Source organism: Pteronotus mesoamericanus, unplaced genomic scaffold (assembly GCF_021234165.1).
Source record: "Pteronotus mesoamericanus isolate MK-2021 breed Mesoamerican mustached bat unplaced genomic scaffold, CSHL_Meso_final contig_55, whole genome shotgun sequence".
Classification (NCBI taxonomy): domain Eukaryota; kingdom Metazoa; phylum Chordata; class Mammalia; order Chiroptera; family Mormoopidae; genus Pteronotus; species Pteronotus mesoamericanus.
Genome location: NW_026555198.1, coordinates 7,511,390 through 7,533,349, shown reverse-complemented (window position 1 = coordinate 7,533,349; position 21,960 = coordinate 7,511,390). Strand labels below are relative to the sequence as shown.

General features: G+C 37.2%; 1 protein-coding gene and 1 pseudogene across 1 annotated transcript; both read right to left on the bottom strand.

The window, feature by feature from the left end:
• Positions 1-4,706: 4,706 nt before the first annotated feature.
• Positions 4,707-5,300, bottom strand: LOC129075464 (ferritin light chain-like). Its single transcript, XM_054579540.1, has one exon. The coding sequence runs from the start codon at positions 5,196-5,198 to the stop codon at positions 4,725-4,727; it is 474 nt and encodes a 157-aa protein (XP_054435515.1). The 5' UTR covers positions 5,199-5,300; the 3' UTR covers positions 4,707-4,724.
• A 1,441-nt stretch (positions 5,301-6,741) lies between these two features.
• Positions 6,742-7,639, bottom strand: LOC129075462 (40S ribosomal protein SA-like; annotated as a pseudogene).
• Between the last annotated feature and the right edge of the window lie 14,321 nt (positions 7,640-21,960).

Genomic DNA, 21,960 nt, shown 5'->3' with positions numbered 1-21,960 from the left:
CACTTATTTGCAGTTTTTCATCTGGCTCGTACAGAAATAAAAGCTGAGTAAATCACTGTAGGAGTTTAAACTCCCAAGGAGAGGATAAAGAAAAATTGAGAGTAAAATGTGAGAGTCCATCCATAGGGGGGAAAAGTTAGGAATAAAAGTTAAGAAAGGAATTAAAAATCTTAATGACTTTTTTTTGGCTTTCACTGATTATTTTATATTGTGCTGCTTTGGAAATTTAATTAGAATACTTAAAAAGAAGAATTGCAAAAGGAATTAGCACTGAGATAGTTTCCGTGATGAGGGATAACTTTTCCTTTAAAAAGGCGAATGATCAAGATTGGCCATCTGCTTAAACTTTTTTTTTATCAAATAAAGTAAGAGTTTCTAAGTAGAATAATTGAGCCAGCCTTTTTACAAATGGAGAGTGATATATGAGTAAATACCTGTGAACAGAATTTAAATATTGGAATTATTTAAACTTAAATGCTTTGGAAATATATCAAACAACTTTTAGTGAACTGTTTCAAAATTACATGTAAGACAACAGTACTTCCCAAAGGATTCCTTGCCCAGCTCCAGTCTAATGGCTGCAGGTGGTATAAAGGTACTGTAAAAGCTAGAGCCTGGTGTTAGAGTTCACAGTATAACTGGGAAGCTGAAACCAATGTGTTTGAAACAGATCATAACCAACTGATATGTGGCCTATGTTATTACCAATAAATGCAGTAGATACTAAAATAATGCCTTAAATATATTGATAATATTTAAGAGTTAACATACCTCTTTTATATAATTCTCTCATTTTGCAACAATCTTTAGAAGCAGTAATTCAGTTACCATTTCTAAGTAATACACTATCTCACATCTTAGTGGTATAAAACAATCCTATTACTATGCTCAAGGATTCTGTTTCAGGAATTTGGACAAGGCTTGAGTGGCCATTCTTCATGCTTCATGGTGTCTCTTATGCAGTTGCTATCACATGTTGTTTGGGACTTCAGTCTTCTTAAAGCTCTGTTGGTTTGGGTGTCCAAATGGCTCACGCATAGGGTGGGCAGTTTGATGTTGGTTATTGGATAGAATCTCAGCAGAGGGTCTGCCAGTTAGACTGCATGTGACTTCTCCGTGTGGCTTGTACTTCTTCACAGCATGGTAGCCTCCATGTAGTCAAAAGTCTAACACGGCAGCTCAGGGGTCAAGTTGAAGTAAACCAACAGAAAAGGTGGAAGCTGCATGACCTTTTATGACTTAGCCTTGGATATCACCCAACATCCCTACTGCTATATAATCTGTAGTCACAAGTCTTCCCAGATTCAAGGGGAGGGAGAGAGACCCTATCTCTTAATGAAAAAAGTGTCAAAGAATGTGTGGCCTTTAAAAAAAAACAGTCACAGGTAGTTATTACCATGTCCACACACAGATGAGAAAACTAATGCTCAAAAAGATTCAAGAACTTGCCTAGTATCATGTAGTAGTAAATGGCTAAGCCCAGATTCGAAACCAGGTCTAATACTTTTGCCATTACACTAGTCTTTATTTTAGAAGCCAGTGTTAGCAATTAAAAAAAACAACAACAACAAAAAATCTTTATAGGGTAAATGGGACTTTGTGACCTCAATAGATTACAAAGAAAATTCAACCAAAAAACACTTAATATGTTACCATATTCCTCAGAACCCTAATCTTTCCACTGTATTTAAATGCCCAAGGCAGAAACTAAGGTCCTTACCTGTTTTCTCTTTATTTCCCATGTCATGTCAACAGGTCCTCCTGATTTCAGCCTCTTAATAGTTCTAAAATATGTCCTTGACTATCTCTTCCCTAGTGTAGAGGCTATAATATCTTTCATTTAGACCAGGGGTTGGCAAGCCATGGCCCATGGCCAAACCTGGCCTACCACCTGTTCTCTATGTCCAACAAGCCAAAGGTAGTTCTTACATTTTCAAATGATTGGAAAAAATTAAAATAAGAGTAATATTTTTTAATACATTAAAATATATACAATAAAATTTTAGTGCCCATTAAGGACATTTTATTGGAACATAGTCATACCCATTCACTTACATATTGACTATGGCTGCTTTCCCACTACAAGGGCAGAATTGAGTAGTTGCAAATGGAACTCTATAGCCTGAAATGCCTAAAATATTTACCATCTGGCCCTTTAAAGACATGTTTGTTTTTCCTATTTTAGACTACTGTAGGATCGTCCTAACTGATTTCCCTGACTATGGTCTTGTCCTCCTCTGGACCAATTTCCACACTGCAACCGTAGTAATCTATATATGATAAAGTCCCTCACACACATTGAAGACTTCAATGCCTAAACATTGCCTAAAGAAAAAAGAATGAGATACAACGGCTTTAGGATGGCATACAAGGCCTTCCGTAATATGATGCCTGCTTACTTTTTCAGTCTTATTTTTTAGCTACATTCTTTCTTGAAATGTATTATTTAGTCTTAATGAAGACTGTCATTTCCGTACACATTTTATGAAGTTTCATGCCTTCCCTCATTGGATTCCTTCATCCTGGAACACCTTTCCTTGCCTTCTTCAAGTTAATTTCTATCAGTCATTCAAGACTAAGAGGTAATGCTGTACCTCTTTGGGGAAGGCATTCCTGAAACTATACCCTTACCCCATACACATGCAGCAAGTGATTCCAGTTTGGAGGTTTTTGTTGTAAATCCATTAAACAATAACAGGCCTGAATAACATGGGGATATCTAATGGATAGTTTTGTATTAGGCAAATGCAAAGGAAATTTTGAAAGAATAAATAGTAGTAGGTCCTGTTAAGATGGACATAAGGAATAGAAGACAGGGAAGAGTGGAAGATACATCTGAGTTATCTAGCCTGGGGACATAGAGTAGTAATTATACCATAACAACAAAAGAGCCTCTATCAATTAGCTATAGCACTATGCCAAAACAAGAGGATTTTCCCTATTAGCTGAATTTTTTTTTGATGAGCAAATGGTTGGAAAGGGAAAGAAAAGCTATTTTTAAAGGAAAAGATGAATTTCATTTTTGACATATTGAGTAAGTATAAAAATGTGATATCCAAGTAGATATGTCTTGCTGGTATCTAAAATCATAAGTCTAAATCATAAATAAGAGGCTAAGAATACTAGCTCAATGAGGACAAAAACTATATTTGTCTTACCTCAAGGTGTTATTTTAAGTGCTTAGTGCACAGAGAGTGGCACATACTAAGTCAGTGGTTCTCAGCCCCAACAGGGAATGAGAAACACCTGAGGAAATTTTTTCATCGTTTATTTTGTTTCAGGGATGTCCAACCTTTTGGTGTCTCTGGGCCACACTGGAAGAGAAGAGTTGTCTTGGGCCACACAGTAAATATACAAACACTAATGAAAACTGATGAGCAAAACAAAGGTTTTAAGTAACTTTACAATTTTGTGTTGGGCTGCATTCATAGGCATCCTGGGCCGCGTGCAGCCCAATGGCCAAAGATTGGACACCCGTGATAGGTGTCATGTCAGGCTTGAGTTAGAATTCTCAATGCTGAGATTCAGAAATATCAAGTTCTTAAAGACTCTACCGCTGATTATAACGCACAAAGTTAAGAATCATTGTAGTAGATGTTCAGTAAATATTGGTTGAATAAATGAATCATTACGTTCATTCACTCCTTTTGATTCTAGAGTGGCATAAGAAAGAAAGGTTTCTTTCTGGTATAACTTGTAAGGTGAGATAGTCAATATAGATGAAAAGAATGACAAAGAGTAAATATAGAATAAAATGGGAGCCAAAATGAGAGAAGGAAAATGGAAAAAATTTTAAAGCAACCTCTTTTTCTCATACTTTATTTTTTAGAGAAAAGATGATAAAATCAAAATTGGTGATATTGTCCTATCTTTGGACAGGCCAATGGGGCAGCATAATGCCATCATCAGTACTCTAGGCTCCATTTAAAGTCCTTACCTTCTGCTCAGAGGTCGAATATAACAACTTTCTTATGCATATGCCACTTAACATTGGTAATCTAATCCTAAAAATCAGACATCCAGAATAAAACATTAACCAGAAGCCTATTTCCCAATATTTTTCTCACCATTTTATTTTTAATACTGAATTACTTAAGAATACATATAGCTATCTTGACATTCAATCCCTAAATATGTCTTTGTAAAACTCTTAAAACTAACAAAATTACATTATGGAGTCAATTAACACTCTAACACCTAAGAATTAATAATAATTTTCTGTTATTATCCAATAATCACTGTCTTCAAATTTACCAGTTTTTTCAAAGAAGAAGTTCTTTATACCAAGATTCTATTCAAGACCACGTATTTTATCTGCATGCTATGTTTTTTAATCTCTTTTAATACCAAAGCAATCCCTTTTTTAATGACACCAAATGGTGAAGGAATGAGGCACATGCCAGCTCCTGAATTTGATTGATTGTTTCTTTTAGATGTGAATGTTTTTCTTTTATGTTTAAGAGCTTTGTTGTGGCAAAACTGACATACATTAAAGGGAACATATTGAAAGTACCCAATTATTTATTTATTTATTTTTTGCTGCAAAAGGCTTTATTGTTTGCATTTGGTCCGATGCATGGGACAGGGTTCCAGGGTGGGGTTGCAGGAGGAGGCTCAGGCAAAAGCCAGAGGCCTGGGAAATGCCTCAAAGGCCTCTGGGCTCCAAAGGCTTCCCAGTCGTACTTGAGAGTGAGCCTTTGGAAGAGATACTCACCCATCCCAGCCTAGGGGCCCAGCCTGCGGATGTTAGTCAGATGATCGCCCATCTTCTTGATGAGTTTCACCTCCTCATCTGGGAAGTAGTTCTCCAGGAAGTCACAGAGATGAGGATCTGTGCGGGCAGAACCCAGGGCATGCAGATCCAGAAGGGCCTGGTTCAGTTTCTTCTCCAAGGCCAAGGCTGCTTCCATGGCATCCTGAGTTTTACCCCAGTCATCTTTGGAAGGCTTCGCGGCGTCGTTGAGGAGAATGCGGCCACCGCGCTGGATTTGCAGCTTTAAGAGACGCTCAGAGCCCTCACACTTCTCCTCGGCCAGCTCTCGGAAGAAGTGGCCCACACCGTGCAGAGCCACATCGTCATGGTCAAAATAGAAGCCCAGAGAGAGGTAGGTGTAGGGGGCCCCCAGATGCAGGTTGGCCAGGCGGTTGACGGTGGCTTCCACCTCAGAGGAATAATTCTGACGAATCTGGGAGCTCATGGTTGCTCGGCAGTGACGAATTAAAGTCAATAAAACAGCGTCGGTTGGTCTCAGAGGCTGAGGATGGCTGAGGTGGTTTCGAAGGTGGTGACTAGAAAAGAGGATGGAAGGTAATTAGAAAGATAGGGCGTCCCTAAGTCTCTTCTGTCCAAACCCTGTTGAAGCAAGAGACAGATCCCAGGACCGCCGAGGGCACTGTCTAAAGTACCCAATTTGATATCTTTTAACATAAATGTACAGAAATAAAACCATCAACACAAGAGAATGAACATACCTTCACCCCTCAACTAGCCCTCCTATTCCTTTGTTATTCTCTCTTCCCCACCTCTGACCCTGCCAGGTTCCCAGGCAATCACTGACTAACCTGCTTTCTGTCACCATCAATTAGTTTGCATACTCTAGAATTTTATATAAATGAAATCATGTATTGCATGCTATATTTTGGTATAGTTTCTATCATTCAGCATAATTATTTGGATGTCCATTGATGTTGTGATGTATATCAATTGTTTATTGTTTTTCATTGATGAGTAGTATACCAATGCATAGATATATAACAGAATGTTTATTTGACTCTTACAGATAAAGCTGCTATGAACATTCTTATACAAGTTTATTTGTGGACAAATGTTTTTCTTGGGTAGATAGCTAAAAGGGAAATTTATGGGTCATATACTAGTTGTATGTTTAACTTTTTAAAAAACTACTGAACTAATTGTTGTGAAGTGGCAGTACCATTTTATATTGTCACCTCATGTGGATGAGATTTTCTCTTGCTCCATACGCTCACCAATACCTACATGTGATATGATCAGTATTTTTTTTTTTGGTTTTACACATCCTAGTGGGAGTGTAGGAGTATCTCAATGTGTTTTTCTTTTATGTGACCTTAAAGACAAATAATGTCTAGTATCTTCCCATATGCTTACTTAATACCCACTGTATATTTTCTTTCTCTACTGATGTATCTGTTCAAATGTATTGACCATTTTATTTAAGTTGTTCACATTTTAATTACTATTTATATAATGAAATATAAGTATTTTTTGGTCAATTTTTTGCAAATACTATCTTTTATTTGGGCCTCACCTTTTAATTTTCATGTATTTAGTGTCTTTTGAAAATAACAAACATTTTTATGTTGATAAGTTCCTAATGTATCGATTTTTTTCTTTTCTAAAAGTTTATGTTTTCTGTTGTATTTAATACATCTTTGGCAAATACAAACTGACTATAATTTTCTCTTACATTTTCTGCTAAATATTTTATTGTGTTGGCCTTACTCATAGACATATAAATCATTTTGTGTTAGTTTACTACATGGTGTGAACAAAGGGTTGAAATTCATGTATTTATCATATGGCAACCAAATTGTCCCAGCATCCTTTTTATTTAAATGTTAACCTTTTCCAATTGAATTATTTTGGCCTCTTTGGTTTTTTTTTTTTTTCATTTGTTTATTTTGTTTTGTTGGGTTTTTTTTTAGAAATTTTATTTTTCATCAACCTTATTTCCATTCTGTTGGAGTTTGTGGAAGAACAGCTTAAGACCACTCAGTGGTTGTTCCCACTCATTCAGTGGCCTATGCAGTGCGGGCTGCAGACCAGTCCTCAGTGGCAGTTGAGCACTCCAGTCTTCAGTAGGAAACCGTTGAATAGGCACAGAGGGCCCCTGCGCATTCAGACCAGTCAGTGCCCTTAGGCTGAGGGGCAGTGAACTCAGGAACTGGAGCAGTCCACTCACTCTGAAATTCTTCTGTGGTCACAGCCTTTTCAGCAGCGGCCTGCTCTTCCTTCTCAGTCTCTTCAGGATCTCTGTAGAAGTAGAAATCAGGCAAGACCTCCCGTGTCTAGGTTCATTTTTTCTCGGCAGATGGTGCCACACAAGCGCAGAATTTCCCAGGCCAGCATCCACCACATCAAACCCACTGAATGGACCCCCTTGTTGTTGCAAGGGACGGCAATGTCCACATAGTGCAGGAGAGAGTCTGTGATACACAGAGCAATGGTGGTCAGGTTAACATAAGATACCTCTGTGAGAGGCTGGTGGTCAGCCCTGGGGTCAGTAGCCACCAGAAGTCTTGGCTCTCAGAAGGCTGCCTGGATCTGGTTAGTGAAGGTTCCGGGAGTGAAGTGTCCAGCAACAGCAGTGGCTCCGCTGGCAGCAGCAAACTTCAGCACAGCTTGCTGGTCGGTACTCCTGGACTATATGACACGGACTGATAGCAGTGGGCTTTTCAATGGCAACAATGGCATGAGCAGCCAGCAGAAGCTTCTCCCAGGTTCTCTTCAGATTTATGATGTATACACCATCACTTTTCCTTTTGTAGATATGCTGGTTCATTTGGAAGTCAGGGTTGGTGCCCCTAAGTGGGTTCCTGCTGTGAGGAATTTGAGGATGTCATCCTCCTTCATTTGCAGGACATCAAGGGCCCCTGACATTGTGAAAGTTTCCCTTTAAGTTATGTAGGAACCGAGAACAACACGAATGGGCCCCTCCGAGGGGAACAGAGAAAGACTGGCATCTTTGTTGGAAATTAATTCACCATGCATGTGTGAGTCTAATTCTGTACTCTTTATTTTGTTCCATTGATCTACATGGCAATCTTTACTCAATACTACATTGCCTTGATAACTGTAACTTTATAATAAATATTACAATTGGGTAATGTAAGTTCTTGAAATTTTTTCCTTTTTTTCCCCCCAAAATTATTTTGGTTCTAGAGCCAGTGAATTTCCATGCAAATTTCAGAATCTCCTACCCAATTTTAAAAAGCATGGAGGGAGGGGGGGTCGGGGGGAAAGGAAGGGAATGGGAGGGTCGGAGAATGTGTAGCAAGGTCTCATGGACAAAACCAAAGGGGAAGGATTGAGGGAGGAAGAGGGGAGGGGGCAGGGGAAGGTGGTGGGGAGAAGGCAGAGACAAATGTATTTGAAAAAATAAAGAAAATAAAAAAATGTATGCTTGGATTTTTATTGGGATCACATTAAATCTGTCGTTCAATTTGGGGAAAACTGAAATCTTAACATCACTGAGTCTTTCAATTCATGAACACAATCTATCTCTTCATTTATTTGGGTTTAATTCATTTCATTATTATTTTGTAGTTTTTGGTGTAAAGGTGGTGCATATCTTTTCTCAAACTTACCACTGAGTATTTAATATTTTGTGCCATTGTTAATGGTCTATATTTTAAATATGAATTTCTTTAATTTTTGTTTTTTTAAATAGTATATTTTTATTGTATTTTTTCCATTACCATTTATCCCCCCATACCCTCTTCCACATCCACCCACCCCCATCCCACATAATCATCACGCTGTTGTCCTTGCCCATGAGTTCTTCTTTTTTGCTCAGTCCCTTCACCCCTCACCTTCACCCCCCAGAGCTGTCAGCCTGCTCTATCTATGAATCTTTCTCTATTTTGTTCGTCAGTTTATTTTATTCATTAGATTCCACATATGAGTGAAATCATATGGTATTTGTCCTTTCCTGACTGGTTTATCTCACTTAGCATAATACTGTCCAGGTCCATTCGTACTGTTGCAAAGGGTAACGTTTTCTTCTTTTTCACAGCCAAGTAGTATTCCATTATATAAATGTACCGCTACTTTTTTATCAACTCATCTACTGATGGACACTAGAGTGACTTCAAAATTTTGGCTATTGTAAATAATGCTGCGATGAACATAGGGGTGCATATATTCTTTCAAATTAGTGTTTATGGTTTCCTCAGATACATTTCCAAAAGTGGAATCACTGGGTCATAAGGCAGTTCGATTTTTAATTTTTTGAGGTAACTCCATATTGCTTTCCACAATGGCTGCACCAGTCTTCATTTCCACCAACAGTGCACAAAGGTTCCCCTTTTTCTACACCCTCAGCAGCACTTGCTGTTTGTTGATGTATTGATAATGGCCATTCTGACAGGTGTGAGATGATATCTCATTGTGGTTTTAATTTGCATCTCTCTGATGATTACTGATGTTGAGTGCCTTTTCATATGTCTATTGGCCATCTGTATATTTTCACTGGAGAAGTGTCTATTCAGATCTCCTGCCCACTTTTTAATTAGGTTGTTTTTTTTATTTGGTGTTAAATATTATAAGTTCTTTATAAATTTTGGATATTAATTCTTATCAGATGTATTGGTGAATATGTTCTCCCATTTGGTGGGTTATTTTTTGATTTTGTTGATGGCTTCCTTTGCTGTGCAAAAACTTTTAGTTTGATATAATCCCATTTGTTTATTTTTTTTCTTTGGTTTCCCTTGCCCGAGGAGATAAATCAGAAAAAAATATTGCTATTAGAAATGTCTGAGATTTTACTGTCTATGTTTTCTTCTAAGATTTTTATGGTTTTGAGTCTAACATTTAAGTCCTTAATCAGTTTTGCGTTTATTCTTGTGTTTTGTGTAAGAAAGTGGTCTAGGTTCATTTTTTTTCAAATATCTGTCCAATTTTCCCAAAATTATTTATTGAATAAACTCTCTTTAGCCCATTGTACGTTTTTTCCTCCTTTGACAAATATTAATTGACTATAAAGGCATGGGTTTATTTCCAGGTTCACTGTTCTGTTCCATTGATCTATGTGTCTGTTTTTATGCCAGTATCATGTGTTTTGATTTCTATGGCTTTGTAGTATAGTTTGATAATGAGTAGCATGAGTCTTCCAATTTTGTTCTTCTTTCTCAAGATCTCTATGGCTATTTGGGTTTTTTTGTGGTTCCATATAAATTTTTGGGGTATTTGTTCTAATCCTGTGAAATATGTCATTGGTATTTTGAAAAGAATTGCATTGAACCCACAGATTGTTTTGGAAAATATCAATTTATTTTTTTGAGATTTTATTTATTTATTTTTAGAGAGAGGGAAAGGGAAGGAGAAAGAGGGGGAAAGAAACATCAATGTGAGAGAGAAACATCGATTGGTTGCCTCTTGTACACTCTCCACCTAGGACCAAACCTCTACCCACAGCCCAGGTATGTGCTCTGACTGGGAATCAAACCAGTGGCCTTTCATTTTGCGGGATGATGCCCAACTAACTGAGCCACACTGGTCAAGGCTGAAAATATCAATCTCTTATTGTTCATTCTTAGCACATAGAAATGTGATTGATTTTTGTATATTGGCTTTTCATTCTGCAACCTTTCAAACTTATTTTTCTTGTAGATTTTTTGCATATTCATGAGGATTTACTATAAAGACGGTCATGTTATCTGAATATAAATACAGTTTTACTTCTTCCTTTTTAGTCATTATCCCTTTTATTTCTTTTTATAGTCTGATTTCACAGCCAGAACTCCACTACAATATTTACTTGAACTGGTCTGAATGCACATTCATGGTTTTTTAAAAATATGATCTTACAATTAATTCTATTAGTCAGAGATTGCCAGAGAAGCAGAACTATAGAAAGTGTATGTGTGTGTGTATACTGAGAGAAAGCAATAATTCTCTCTATATACACATATACACATAGATATACACATCTGCATCTTTGTGAATACACACACACACACACAAACAGACTTGTGTATATATATACACACACAGGATGGAACAAAAATAGGTTTACAGTTATGAGTACATGAAATACAGTGTTTATTGTTGTATTATTATTTATTAATTATTGTATTATTTTTCCAGAGAGAGAGATTTTTAAGGAATTGTCTTATACAATTGTAGGGACAAGGAAGTTCAAAATGTGCAGGGCAGCACCAGCAGGTTAAAAATTTTAGCATGAGTTTTTATTTCAGCTTGAGTTTGAAGGCAATAGGGAGATAGAAGCCCTCTTCTTTGGGGATCTTAGTCTTTTTCATGTTGAGACCTTCAACTAATTGGACAAGGCCCACCATATTATGGAAGATAATCTGCTCTTCTTAAAGTCTACTAGTTTAAATGTTTATCATGTCTAAAAAAATACCTGTACAGCAACATGTAGACTAGTGTTTGACTAAGAAATTGGGTGGCATAGACTAGCCATTTTGACACATAAAACGAAGCATTCAGCCTCTGTCTTTTTCTTAAGACTTTATTTATTTATTTTTAGAGAGAGGGGAAGGGAGGGAGAAAGAGGGAAAGAAACATTGATTAGTTGCCTCTCACATACTCCCTACTGGGGACCTGGCCCACAATCCAGGCATGTGCCCTGACTGGGAATCGAACCAGTGACACTTCGGTTCACAGGCCAGAATTCAATCCACTGAGCCACAGTAGCAGTAGCCAGGGCCAGCTTTTGTCTTTAAATATGATGTTAACTGTAAGGTTTTCATAGATGCTGTTTATCTGGTTGAGGAAGTTCTTGTCAAGTTCTTTCAAGTTTACTTAGAGTTTACTTCAAGAATGTGTGTTTGATTTTTATAGTTTTTATAAATCTTTTTATATGATTATATGATTTTTCTTCTGTAGTCTGTAAATATAGTGATTTACATAAACTGATTTTTAAATATTAAGCAAATCTCATAATCCTGAGATAAACTCTATTTGTTCATGATGTATCATCCTTTTTATATACTGGTAGATTTTGTTTGCTTAAACATTGTCAAATATTTGTCTATGTTCCTAAGTGATATTTGTTTGCAGTTTTCTTTTCCTTTAATATATTTTTTCTGGTTTGGGTAACAGCTTACAGTTGTCATCAAAGAACATGTTAGGGATTATTCTCTCTTCTTTAACTTTCACGCAATATGTATTAGAACTGGTATTTTTTTCATTAACTATTGGGTAGGATTCCCCGGTGAAGCCATAAGTGCCTGGTGTAAAACTTTCCAGAGAAGGTGGTACTTGAGTTGAATCTTAAATGATGAGTATTTTCAGCTGAAAAATGATAGAAGGGAATGCCAGGCAGTGGGAACAACATCAGTGAAGTCACAGAGATATGAAACACCATACAGGTCAGATGACAATTGAAATATGTGTCAGAGAGAGTGTAGAGAATGAGTCTAAAGATATGCTGGAAAGAGGTTGAATATGGAAAACTCTGAAAAAGGTTGGTTGTTTTTTTCTATGAGGATGACTTCTGAGCATAAAAGCTAGAAACTAAGATGACTTAGTTTGAGAAACACTGAGGTAAAGATATCTATGTTTATGACACATCTAAGAAGTTATAGCTATATATCTCAGTAACCATGTAAATAGAATTAATGTGCTACCAAACTTAAGGTCATAATAAGAATAGTTAATTTAACATCTGTGTCTTGTGGATGGAGCTCAAAGTGTTATTGATGTGAATGGAACTAAGACATGAACACAGAGGCACAAGGGAAATTTTTTATAAGAGAAATGGAACGTGTTGGGGAGCAAAAAGCCTATGGTGATCTGTGTTAGTTACCAGTGAGTATTTTGGGTAGAAAAAGCAGAACAAAAGATGACAAAGGGAATTGAAGTAGAAAAATATTACAACCATCGAAGAGAAAGACAGAACAATTACAATAGAAATTAAGATAGACAAAGATTTAAAATACTCAGACAAAGTCAGGGAAGGTGACAGCAGTGACTTTGAGAGCTGAAAAACTATTAATAGAATTTAAAGGTGGACATCATGGATGGATACATTAATTCTTTGGGCAGAAATATGTAATTTTCAGAGGAAGAGAACTGCCAGATGTCATAAGAAATAAATTTGCTAAGGTGAGAAGAAATAGATAAGGAAATCAATATTATACCAGGATAGACAACAAGAAGGGTAAAACAATCATGTTTAAAAATGATTTTGTGGTATGTGTTAAAAAGCAGAATTACTTCCTTCATTAAGGTGTTGAGTTGAAATAGTGTAATTAGATATACTCTATTGTGATAATTATTTTCACTTTGATCAATACAATCTGCCATGGAGGTCAAACTATATGTCAATGTGTTTCAGTCAAACATATCAACAAATAGTTTTGAACCTCATTGATCAAGACCTTCAGTCTGATGTAAAAAAAAAAATCTTTAAGCAAAGAGGATTCCAGCTGTTCAGTGTTGAATAGAAAGTAAGCACAGAAGATAAATGTTCACATTGTCTGTAAACTGTGACAGAATGCTACAGATAATAGATTTAATCATATTGTAAAAAGGGTTTGGTTTTATTTACTCTGCTCTAAAAATCAGTTTTTACATTAAATTTAAGATGAAACAGTGAAATCTTACTTTAAATCATTGTACAACAATTATTATGTTGTATTTAACATTTTAAGGGCATAAGATTGAAGTATAAGTGGATTTATTACTGGTTAATAGTACTATGTAGGAAAATCAATTACTGAACTTAGATTAATAATAATGAAATATATTAAAACAGTTACATATTTCTATTCTATCAATAATCTCAATTGTCAAAATCTCAAAGGAAAATCAGTGAAAAGTTCATTTGAGGAGATAAATTTACCTGTTTATAGCATATATTTTTGTTCCTCTTTTTAAGTGAATGACATAAAAAGAATATGATGATACCACAGAAGTGTTCGTATTTTTTGATAATTGGTTTTCAATGATATATTTTAATATATACATTGTTGAAGTGGCGCAATTCAGTATGCATTAATCAGCTTGGTATAGTCTCTACTTCAGAAAAAGATAAACCCCCAAACCTCAGAGACTTCACACAAAAGTTTATTTCTTGCTTACATCACAATCAAATTCAGGTTAGGTAGTCCTCCTCTATCAGTACACAGTATGGTTCTAAGGTTGCATCGACATGGAGAAAGAAGTCTAGTTTTTAACTGCCTTAGCCTGGAAATGACAGTTTCACTTTTGCTCACTGTCCATGAGGCCAAAATTATTTCTATGGCCCCAAATTAAATGTAAAAAAGCTGGAAATTGTAGTGGAGCTTATGAAATATTTGGTACGCACTAACTCTCTCCAGCTCCCAAGGTGTTATATTCAATCCATGGAGAGAACCCCATCAAAAATCAATTTGCATGTCAAGGCTAATGATGCACACACCTACCACAGCACGTGAAGACATTTATTACTCACATAATGAGGCTTCTGGCGAGGGCCCAGCAGGCTCCCGAGCAGGTCAGAAAATGTCTTGAGTGGTTTGAGAGAGAGTGGGAGCAAGTGGCAAGAGAGGGAATGAGCATGCTTCCATATCATCTTCCCAGGTATGAGACACAAAGAGAAGCAGGAGATGGGGTTGAAAGCGGTCAGCAAACAACATAAATGGAGTAAGGCTGTTTATTACACAAGGGAATGAATTCTTTCTCTTTGTTATTAATTTTAAACTACTTCTAAAAGCGTTCTTTGCCCTGGCTGGTGTGGCTCAGTGGGTTGGGTGCCATCCTGCATGCTGAAAGTTTGCTGATTCAATTCCAGGCCACGGCACATGCCTGGGTTGTGGGTTTGGTGCCCCAGTGAGGGTCATGGCACGTGCAAGAGGAAACCAATTGATATACCTCTCTCACATCAATGTTTCTCTCCCTCTCTTTCTCCTTGCCTCCCCCTCTCTCTAGAATCAATAAAAGAAAAAAAAGCTTAAGCATTCTTAAGCATACTTTATGTGCTGTGCTAGGCACTCTTCACATATGATTATCATTTGGATAAATCCCCTACATTCAAATTATTCATATTTCATTATTTTTCAGTATCTGCCTTCGCTTATCCTTCTAAGCAAGAGCCATCAGTGCTTTCTACATATATGCAAGATAATTTTTGAAACCAATCCTCACTGGGACAAGTAGGTCAGATACTTCAGCGCACTACTTGGAGGAAGCACGCTTATCCTGTCATAAATCCAGCATTCCTTCTGTCAGGGAGAACATGTTCACTGAATCACAACATTTCTCCATTTCCCAGTTTCTCTCCTACTTCCTAAATTTCTGTGGTTTGGGTTTTTCAGTCTCTAGTGTTGCTGTCTTTTCATTTTCTTGCCTAGACTACAGCAACAACCTCATGTCTCATCTTCCTGAACGCATCCTGACTCCTTGTCCAAGCCATTCTCTATATAGTTAACCTTTCTAGCCTCATCTTATTCCATGACCACTTCCATATCTTCTCCCAAGCCATACCAACCTTTTTCTAGTTTTCAGACACAATATATTCTCTCCCTCCTCAGGGCCTTTGTACATATTATTCCCTCTTATTGGAACGCACTGCTTTCCCTCCCTTGACGAACTCTTCTTCATCTTTTAGTCTTACCTCAAACATCATTTCTTTAAGCGAGGTTTTCCTGACCTCCTTATTAGTCCCCCTTCTTATAATGTCTTAATTATTCCCTCTACTTTGTCTTCACAGCACTTGCATTGTATTGTGGTTGTCTGTTTATTACTTATCTGTCTTCTATACTGTGAGCTATATGATACAGAGAGTCTAGGGCTTTAAGTATTTCATTTTTCTTGTATCCTCAACACCTAGACAGCATCATAGAGTATATAGTAACAGCACTTCAGCCCTCCTTGGGCTGAACAGCCATCTTGAAACCTTGGACAGAATAAGTATACTGTGAAAGTTTGCTCAACTGAACCTCGATCTTCACTCTCCTGAGTTGTTCTCAGCACACTTCCTCAGAACCTTCAAACACCATGTTTAAAATTTGGTCTTCATCCTGGAGAATTAGTAAAGAGTTAATATAACTTTATGGAAGAGTAGTGTGGGTAAGCATGTGCTTTTGAAAAAACCAGTCTTGTAACAGTTGGTGTAGGGACTAACAAGTTAGCACAGAAGAGATGACAGGCAGAATTTGAGTATTGCCATGAGCATGTGAGAAGAGAGGGCGTGACTGGGTTTTAGAAGCAGAATTGGTTCAAAATTAGTTTGGGAAATCATGTGGAAGATTACAGAACAACTTCAAAGTTCTTAACATGAGTAACTAAGATGGTAACATTCACAAACATTAGGTGAAAATGATGTCACTAGACAAATTTTCATTATGCTTCTTCTTTGACTATCTTGCCTGGTACATATAAACACTGATCTGCTTTCTTTCATAATTGGTGTGATCAATGTATCTTTCTAGCACTCTAATGATGGGGAATGCTGTGATCTAAAATATAGTTCAGAGATGTACCATGCCAGGAAACAAGCAAGTTCTATTTCTGAGCAGGCCAAATTGTACAGTGTGTTTTTTTTGTTTTCCTTTTTAAAAATCACTACTAATTTCTGTGGATCACTAGAATGAGAATGGTGTACTTGTTATTAGATTTAAGAGGCTTCATGATGCTTTCATGGGAATTTTTTATTTTTATTTTTAATTTATTTTTTTAAAGATTTTATTTATTTTTACATAAAGGGAAGGTGGGGGAGAAAGAGGGGGAGAGAAACATCAATGTGTTGTTGCCTCTTGAGTGCCCCCTACAGGGGACCTGGCCTGCAACCCAGGCATGTGCCCTGACTGGGAATCGAACCAGTGATGCCCTGGTTCACAGGCCGGCACTCATTCCACTGAGCCACACCAGCCAGGGTGAAAAAGTATGATTTTAAAAAATAATTAAATCATTTATGGAAAGTATCATACACCATTTAAAAAAAAAGTCAGTTATATGAAATGTAAACTTCTTCAAAATCATGGTTCATATCAGACTTAGAATTTTGTCTAGATAACCAGCTTTCAGTGGAAATAATGGGATAAATAGAAACACACTGTGAACTTCCAGATGACGACCGCAGACTGACCACACAAATTATGGCAAAAGAGCCCTGGCTGGTGTGGCTCAGTGGATTGAATGCTGGCCTGGAAACTAAAGGGTGGCTGGTCAATTCCAGGTCAGGGCACATGCCTGGGTTGTGGGCCAGGTCCCTGGTTGAGGGCACACGAGAGGTAACCTACTCTCACACATCGATGTTTCTCTCCCTCTCTTCCACCCTCCCTTCCCCTCTCTCTGAAAATAAATAAGTAAAATCTTTTAAAAAATTATGGTAAAATAATATTAAAATACAAATAAAATACCCTAGAACAAGAATACCATAAAGGGGAACCTCAGAATATAGGCAATTTCAACACATTTTGGAGAGAAAGAAAGCTGCCCTGGCTGGTGTGGCTCAGTGGATTGAGTGCCAGCCTGCAAAGAAAAGGATCGCCAGTTCGATTCCCAGTCAGGACACATGCCTGGGTTGAAGGCCAGGTCCCCAGTCGGGGGTGTGCAAGAGGCAACCACACATTGATGTTTCTCTCCTTCTCTTCCTCCCTCCTTTCCTCTCTCTAAAAATAAAATAAATAAAATCTTTAAAAAAAAGCTGATAGAGGAGAGGTAATATGTAGAGGAGACATTAAGGAAAAAGAGCCAGTTTACTCCAAGATGGCCAGGATAGACTTAGGATATAGTGACACAAAATGAGGCACATGGAGATGAAGAGTTGAAGGGAAAAAAAACACAGGGCAATAGACTAAAACTCTGCATGCCTAATAGTTGACTTCTATCCTTACTCTCATACATGGATGGCTTGCCACTGATGGAGCCAATTTTCAAAACCAGGTCATGTGCTTATCATCACCTCACATAGTGCCTTTCAGTGTTCCTGCACTTCTTTATTTACTGAGGATATTTATTTGAACCTCTTCTTCTACTTCCATATTTCTAAGGCATAGATAATATTTGTATCTTTCTTATACTGTTTTTGTGAAGATTAAATGAGTTAATATATGCAAAACATTTAGCACAGTATCTAGCATATAAGAGATTATTTATAATGAGCTGTTTTTATGTGCTTCCATAAAATAAGAAGATTCTATTAAAAAGGAACAGAACAAAGTAAAGATACTCAAAATGTGATAACAAATTTTAAAAATGAAATTCAATAGAGCAATTAGGGAGAATACTAAGGATTCTTCCAGATAGTAAAACAAATAGACAAAGACATGGGGAATAGGAAAGAAAATATAAGAATCAGATCAGTTAGTCCAACATCCAAGTAACAGGAATTCTATACAGAGACAACAAAAAAGGAAAGAAGGAAATTATCAAAGACAATTTTTTAATTGTTCAGCCTTATGTCTTCAGATTTAAAGGGCCCATTGAACACCTAGCAAATGAAACAAATAAAGGACTCATATCAAGCCTCATGGTGAAACTTCAATACATGGGAGAAAAAAACTTAAGACAGAAAAGATGGTCACATCACAGAGGACAGGCGTCAATTGTCATCATACTTCTCCCAAGCAATACTAGCTGCTGGCAGAAAAGGATGCCAATGCCTTCGAAAGTTCTGAGGGAAAGTGATTCATTCAATCTAATGTTCAAGTGTGAGGGCTAACAAAAACATTGCATAAATCAGTGGACTCATTAATTCACCTCTCCTGCCTCCTTTCTTAGGAAGGAACTAGAAGATGCATTCTATTGTGCCCAGAGGGTTTAACAAAAAGAAGATATGGTGTCCAAGCAACAGTGGACACAGAATGGAACGCTGGTGACAAGAAGCCCAATGACCACTGTGCAGGAGAGCTTGAGAACAACCAGGCCAGATTGGGGCAAATGCTGGCAGATTCCAGGAATCTGGCTGAATGCAGATAACAGACAAACTGAAGAGGAAAGCTCAGAAATTTCAGTAGTAGCACATATGGCCCATCAAAATTCTGGATATGCCCTGGAGAAGGCAGCGCCACTGAAAAGGATCTACATTATTCAGTAGCCTCTAAAATGCTAAGCTTGGAAGTAAAAGACAGATGCCCATGACATTTCACAGCTGGGTACTCTCCTATTATACAGGATGGTGTAAAAGTAGGTTTACAGTTGTTAAAACTCAAAACACAGTTTATTTTTGTATTATTATTTATTATTTTCTATACCAATAACTGTAAACCTGCCTTTGCCCCACCCTATATATGTTAGCAGAAAGTGTTACCTAACGCAGGTCCAGCTCCCTGCTGTGATGTAAGCCAAACCCATGAGACAGCCGCTGGTGAGAAGGGAAGAGGTTTATCTCTGTGCAGGCAGAGATTTGTACAAGGAGGGAGAGGGAAGGCAGAACAAAGAGATCCAGGGAAGAGGGTGGAGTGTTCTCCACTGAGGGGATTACATGCAGACCAGCACAATCTGTTTTGACATGGACCTGAAATTGGTCAAGCAATGGTCTGGTGTGTGTCATACTGGTTTTATATCATGATGGTTTTGTCATCCTGGTTTAATGGTTGAATGTCAACATATATTACAGAGCCGGGATGGTTGAAGGTTGGAGTGTGTATCTTTGAAGTTAATGCCTAGGATTCTTATACAAACGTGCTGTTTATCTACAAGCTACTCATTAGTCAGAGTCAGCACTTACAGAAACAATGTCAAAAGAACGGTGGAGTGGGTTAGAATTCTCCACTGTTAAAAAAGGACCCAAAACTTTACACAGACATAAGCACAGTGGTGTGGGAAATAAACTGTTTTTGTGTTTTCAATTCTGGCTTCAGATTATAACACATGGTTACAGAAAAACTGATAAAGAAAGACAAATTGTATTTGGTGGAATAAGAAATTTAGTTTCAAATACATTATTTGAAGTCACAAAGGTAACTTAAAAGAAAAGGACTTTTACTGGGACTATCAGAAGGGGAGGTAGAGGATATAAATGTGCTAAACTTCATTTATCGTAACAGGAAGTTGATAAATGATGTTTAAAGTTGATACATGAATAAATAGCAATTTCAGTCTTATATTTTGAGATGGTGGTAACCACCTAAAAACTTTTTTAAAAGAGTTTAAAATGAATCGCCTCAGAAGAATAGAGCTGTGAGTGGCAAAACCTTGGTAAGAAGACTCTTTCCTTTTATTCATTGAAAGTTTTTTTTTGCACAATTTGATTTTTTTTACCCTGGCATGTATTATTTGGATGAAAATAAAAGTATTTATTATACCTTCTGATTACACATATATAAGCATATTCATTTTTTACATTTGAAAAATACAGGAAAACAAATTTTAAAAATAAAGCCATTAACACATAGATGTATGTTACAAATTGAATTGTGTGTCACCCCCAAAACTCATATGTTGAAATACTAGCCTCCAGTACCTCAGAATATGACATGATTTGCAGATACAGTCTTTACACAGATAATCAAGTTAGAGTAAGGTCATTAAGGTGGGCCCTAATCCAACATGACTCATGTCCTCATAAGAAGGGGGGAAATTTGGACACAGAGGCAAGCATGGGGGAAGATACTGCACAAATACACAGGGAGAAAGTGGCCATCTATGGTCAAGGAAAGAGGCCTGGAATAGATTGTTCCTTCACAGGCTTCAGAAGGAACCAGCACTCCAGACATCCTGATCTCAGACTTCTAGCCTCCAGAACTGAGAGACTTTCGTTCCTGTTGTTTAGCCATTCAGTTTGTGGTACTTATTTAAGGCAGCTCAAGGAAAGAAATACCATGTATTTCCTTTCATTCCTTCAAACAAATATTTATTGAACACATACAATGTGTCAGGCACTGTTCTAGGCATTGGAGATGCAGAATGAACAAAACAGACAAAAACCTTTCTCTTGACTTCTGGAGTTTATATTAATATTGGATGGAGATAGATAAGAGACAAGTAAAAGTTTATGAAATATTTGTAAAATGTAGTAAAATATGTATAGATTTAGCTGTGGCTAGGTCACCGGTTCGATTCCCAGTCAAGTCACATGCCTGGGTTGCAGGCCAAGCCTCCAGTTGGGGGCTTGCGAGAGGCAACCAGTCAATGTATCCCTCACACATCATGTTTCTCTCCCTCTTTCTCCCTCCCTTTCCCTCTCTCTAAAAATATAAATAAAATCTTTTTTAAAAAAGTAAATAAAATCTTTTAAAAACATAATATGTATATATTTAAATTGTGATTATTACAATGTAAACTATGCATATATCAAAATAAGTTGCAAAAATGAACATATTTATGTTATGGGGTAAAAGCTAAAATATAAATATTTTTTCTTGTCAATGGTAATTTTTCTTCTCAAACAATAAAAATTGGCTAAATATTTGATCATTTAATATTTGCAAGTTTTCATTATTATTTTTAATTATAAAGCTGCTATGGAACTGAATTGCATCCTTCCAAAATTCTTATGTTGAAGCCCTAGCCCCCAGTGTGATGATATTGGGAGGTGGGGCCTCTGGGAGCTAATTATGGTTAGATGAGGTCATGAGGGAAAGGCCCTCATGATAGAATTAGAGCCCTTGTAAGAAGTGAAAGACATCCAGAGAGCTCACCCTCTGTCTCTGTGTATGTCCATACCTAGGAAAGGCCACGTGAGCACATGGGAAGAAGGTGGCCTTCCACAAGCTAGGAAGAGAGCTTTCACAAAGAACCAAATAGGCTAGCACCTTGGTCTTGGGTTTGTAGCCTCTGAAACTGTAAGAAACAAATTTCTGTTGTTTAAGCCATTCAGTCTATGGTATTTTATTATGGCATTCCCAAATGACTGTAACAAAAGCTGCGATGGGCATGTTTTTATATTTTAATATATTGGATTATTTCCTTAGTATACTTTTTTAAAGATTTTATTTTTTTTATTTTTAGAGAGTGGAAGGGAAGGAGAGAGAAAAGGAGAGAAACATCAATGTGTGGTTGTATCACATGCGCCCCCTACTGAGAACCTGGCCTGCAACCCAAGCAAGTGCCCTGCACTGGGAATTGAACTGGTGACCTTTTGGTTCGCAGGCTGGTGCTCAATCCACTGAGCCACACCAGCCAGGGCCCTCCATATAAATTTTTAAGAGTGCGATTGATATGTGTATTACTGTTTTTAAGGCTTTTAGACAAAGTAAATTGCCAGCTTTCCCCCCAAATAGTACTTATTTATACTCCCACCAGAAAGAAATGCCTTCAGGATTCCCCCTGCTGATTTAAATTTGCTATTCTGTTTAGATTTGGGAGGA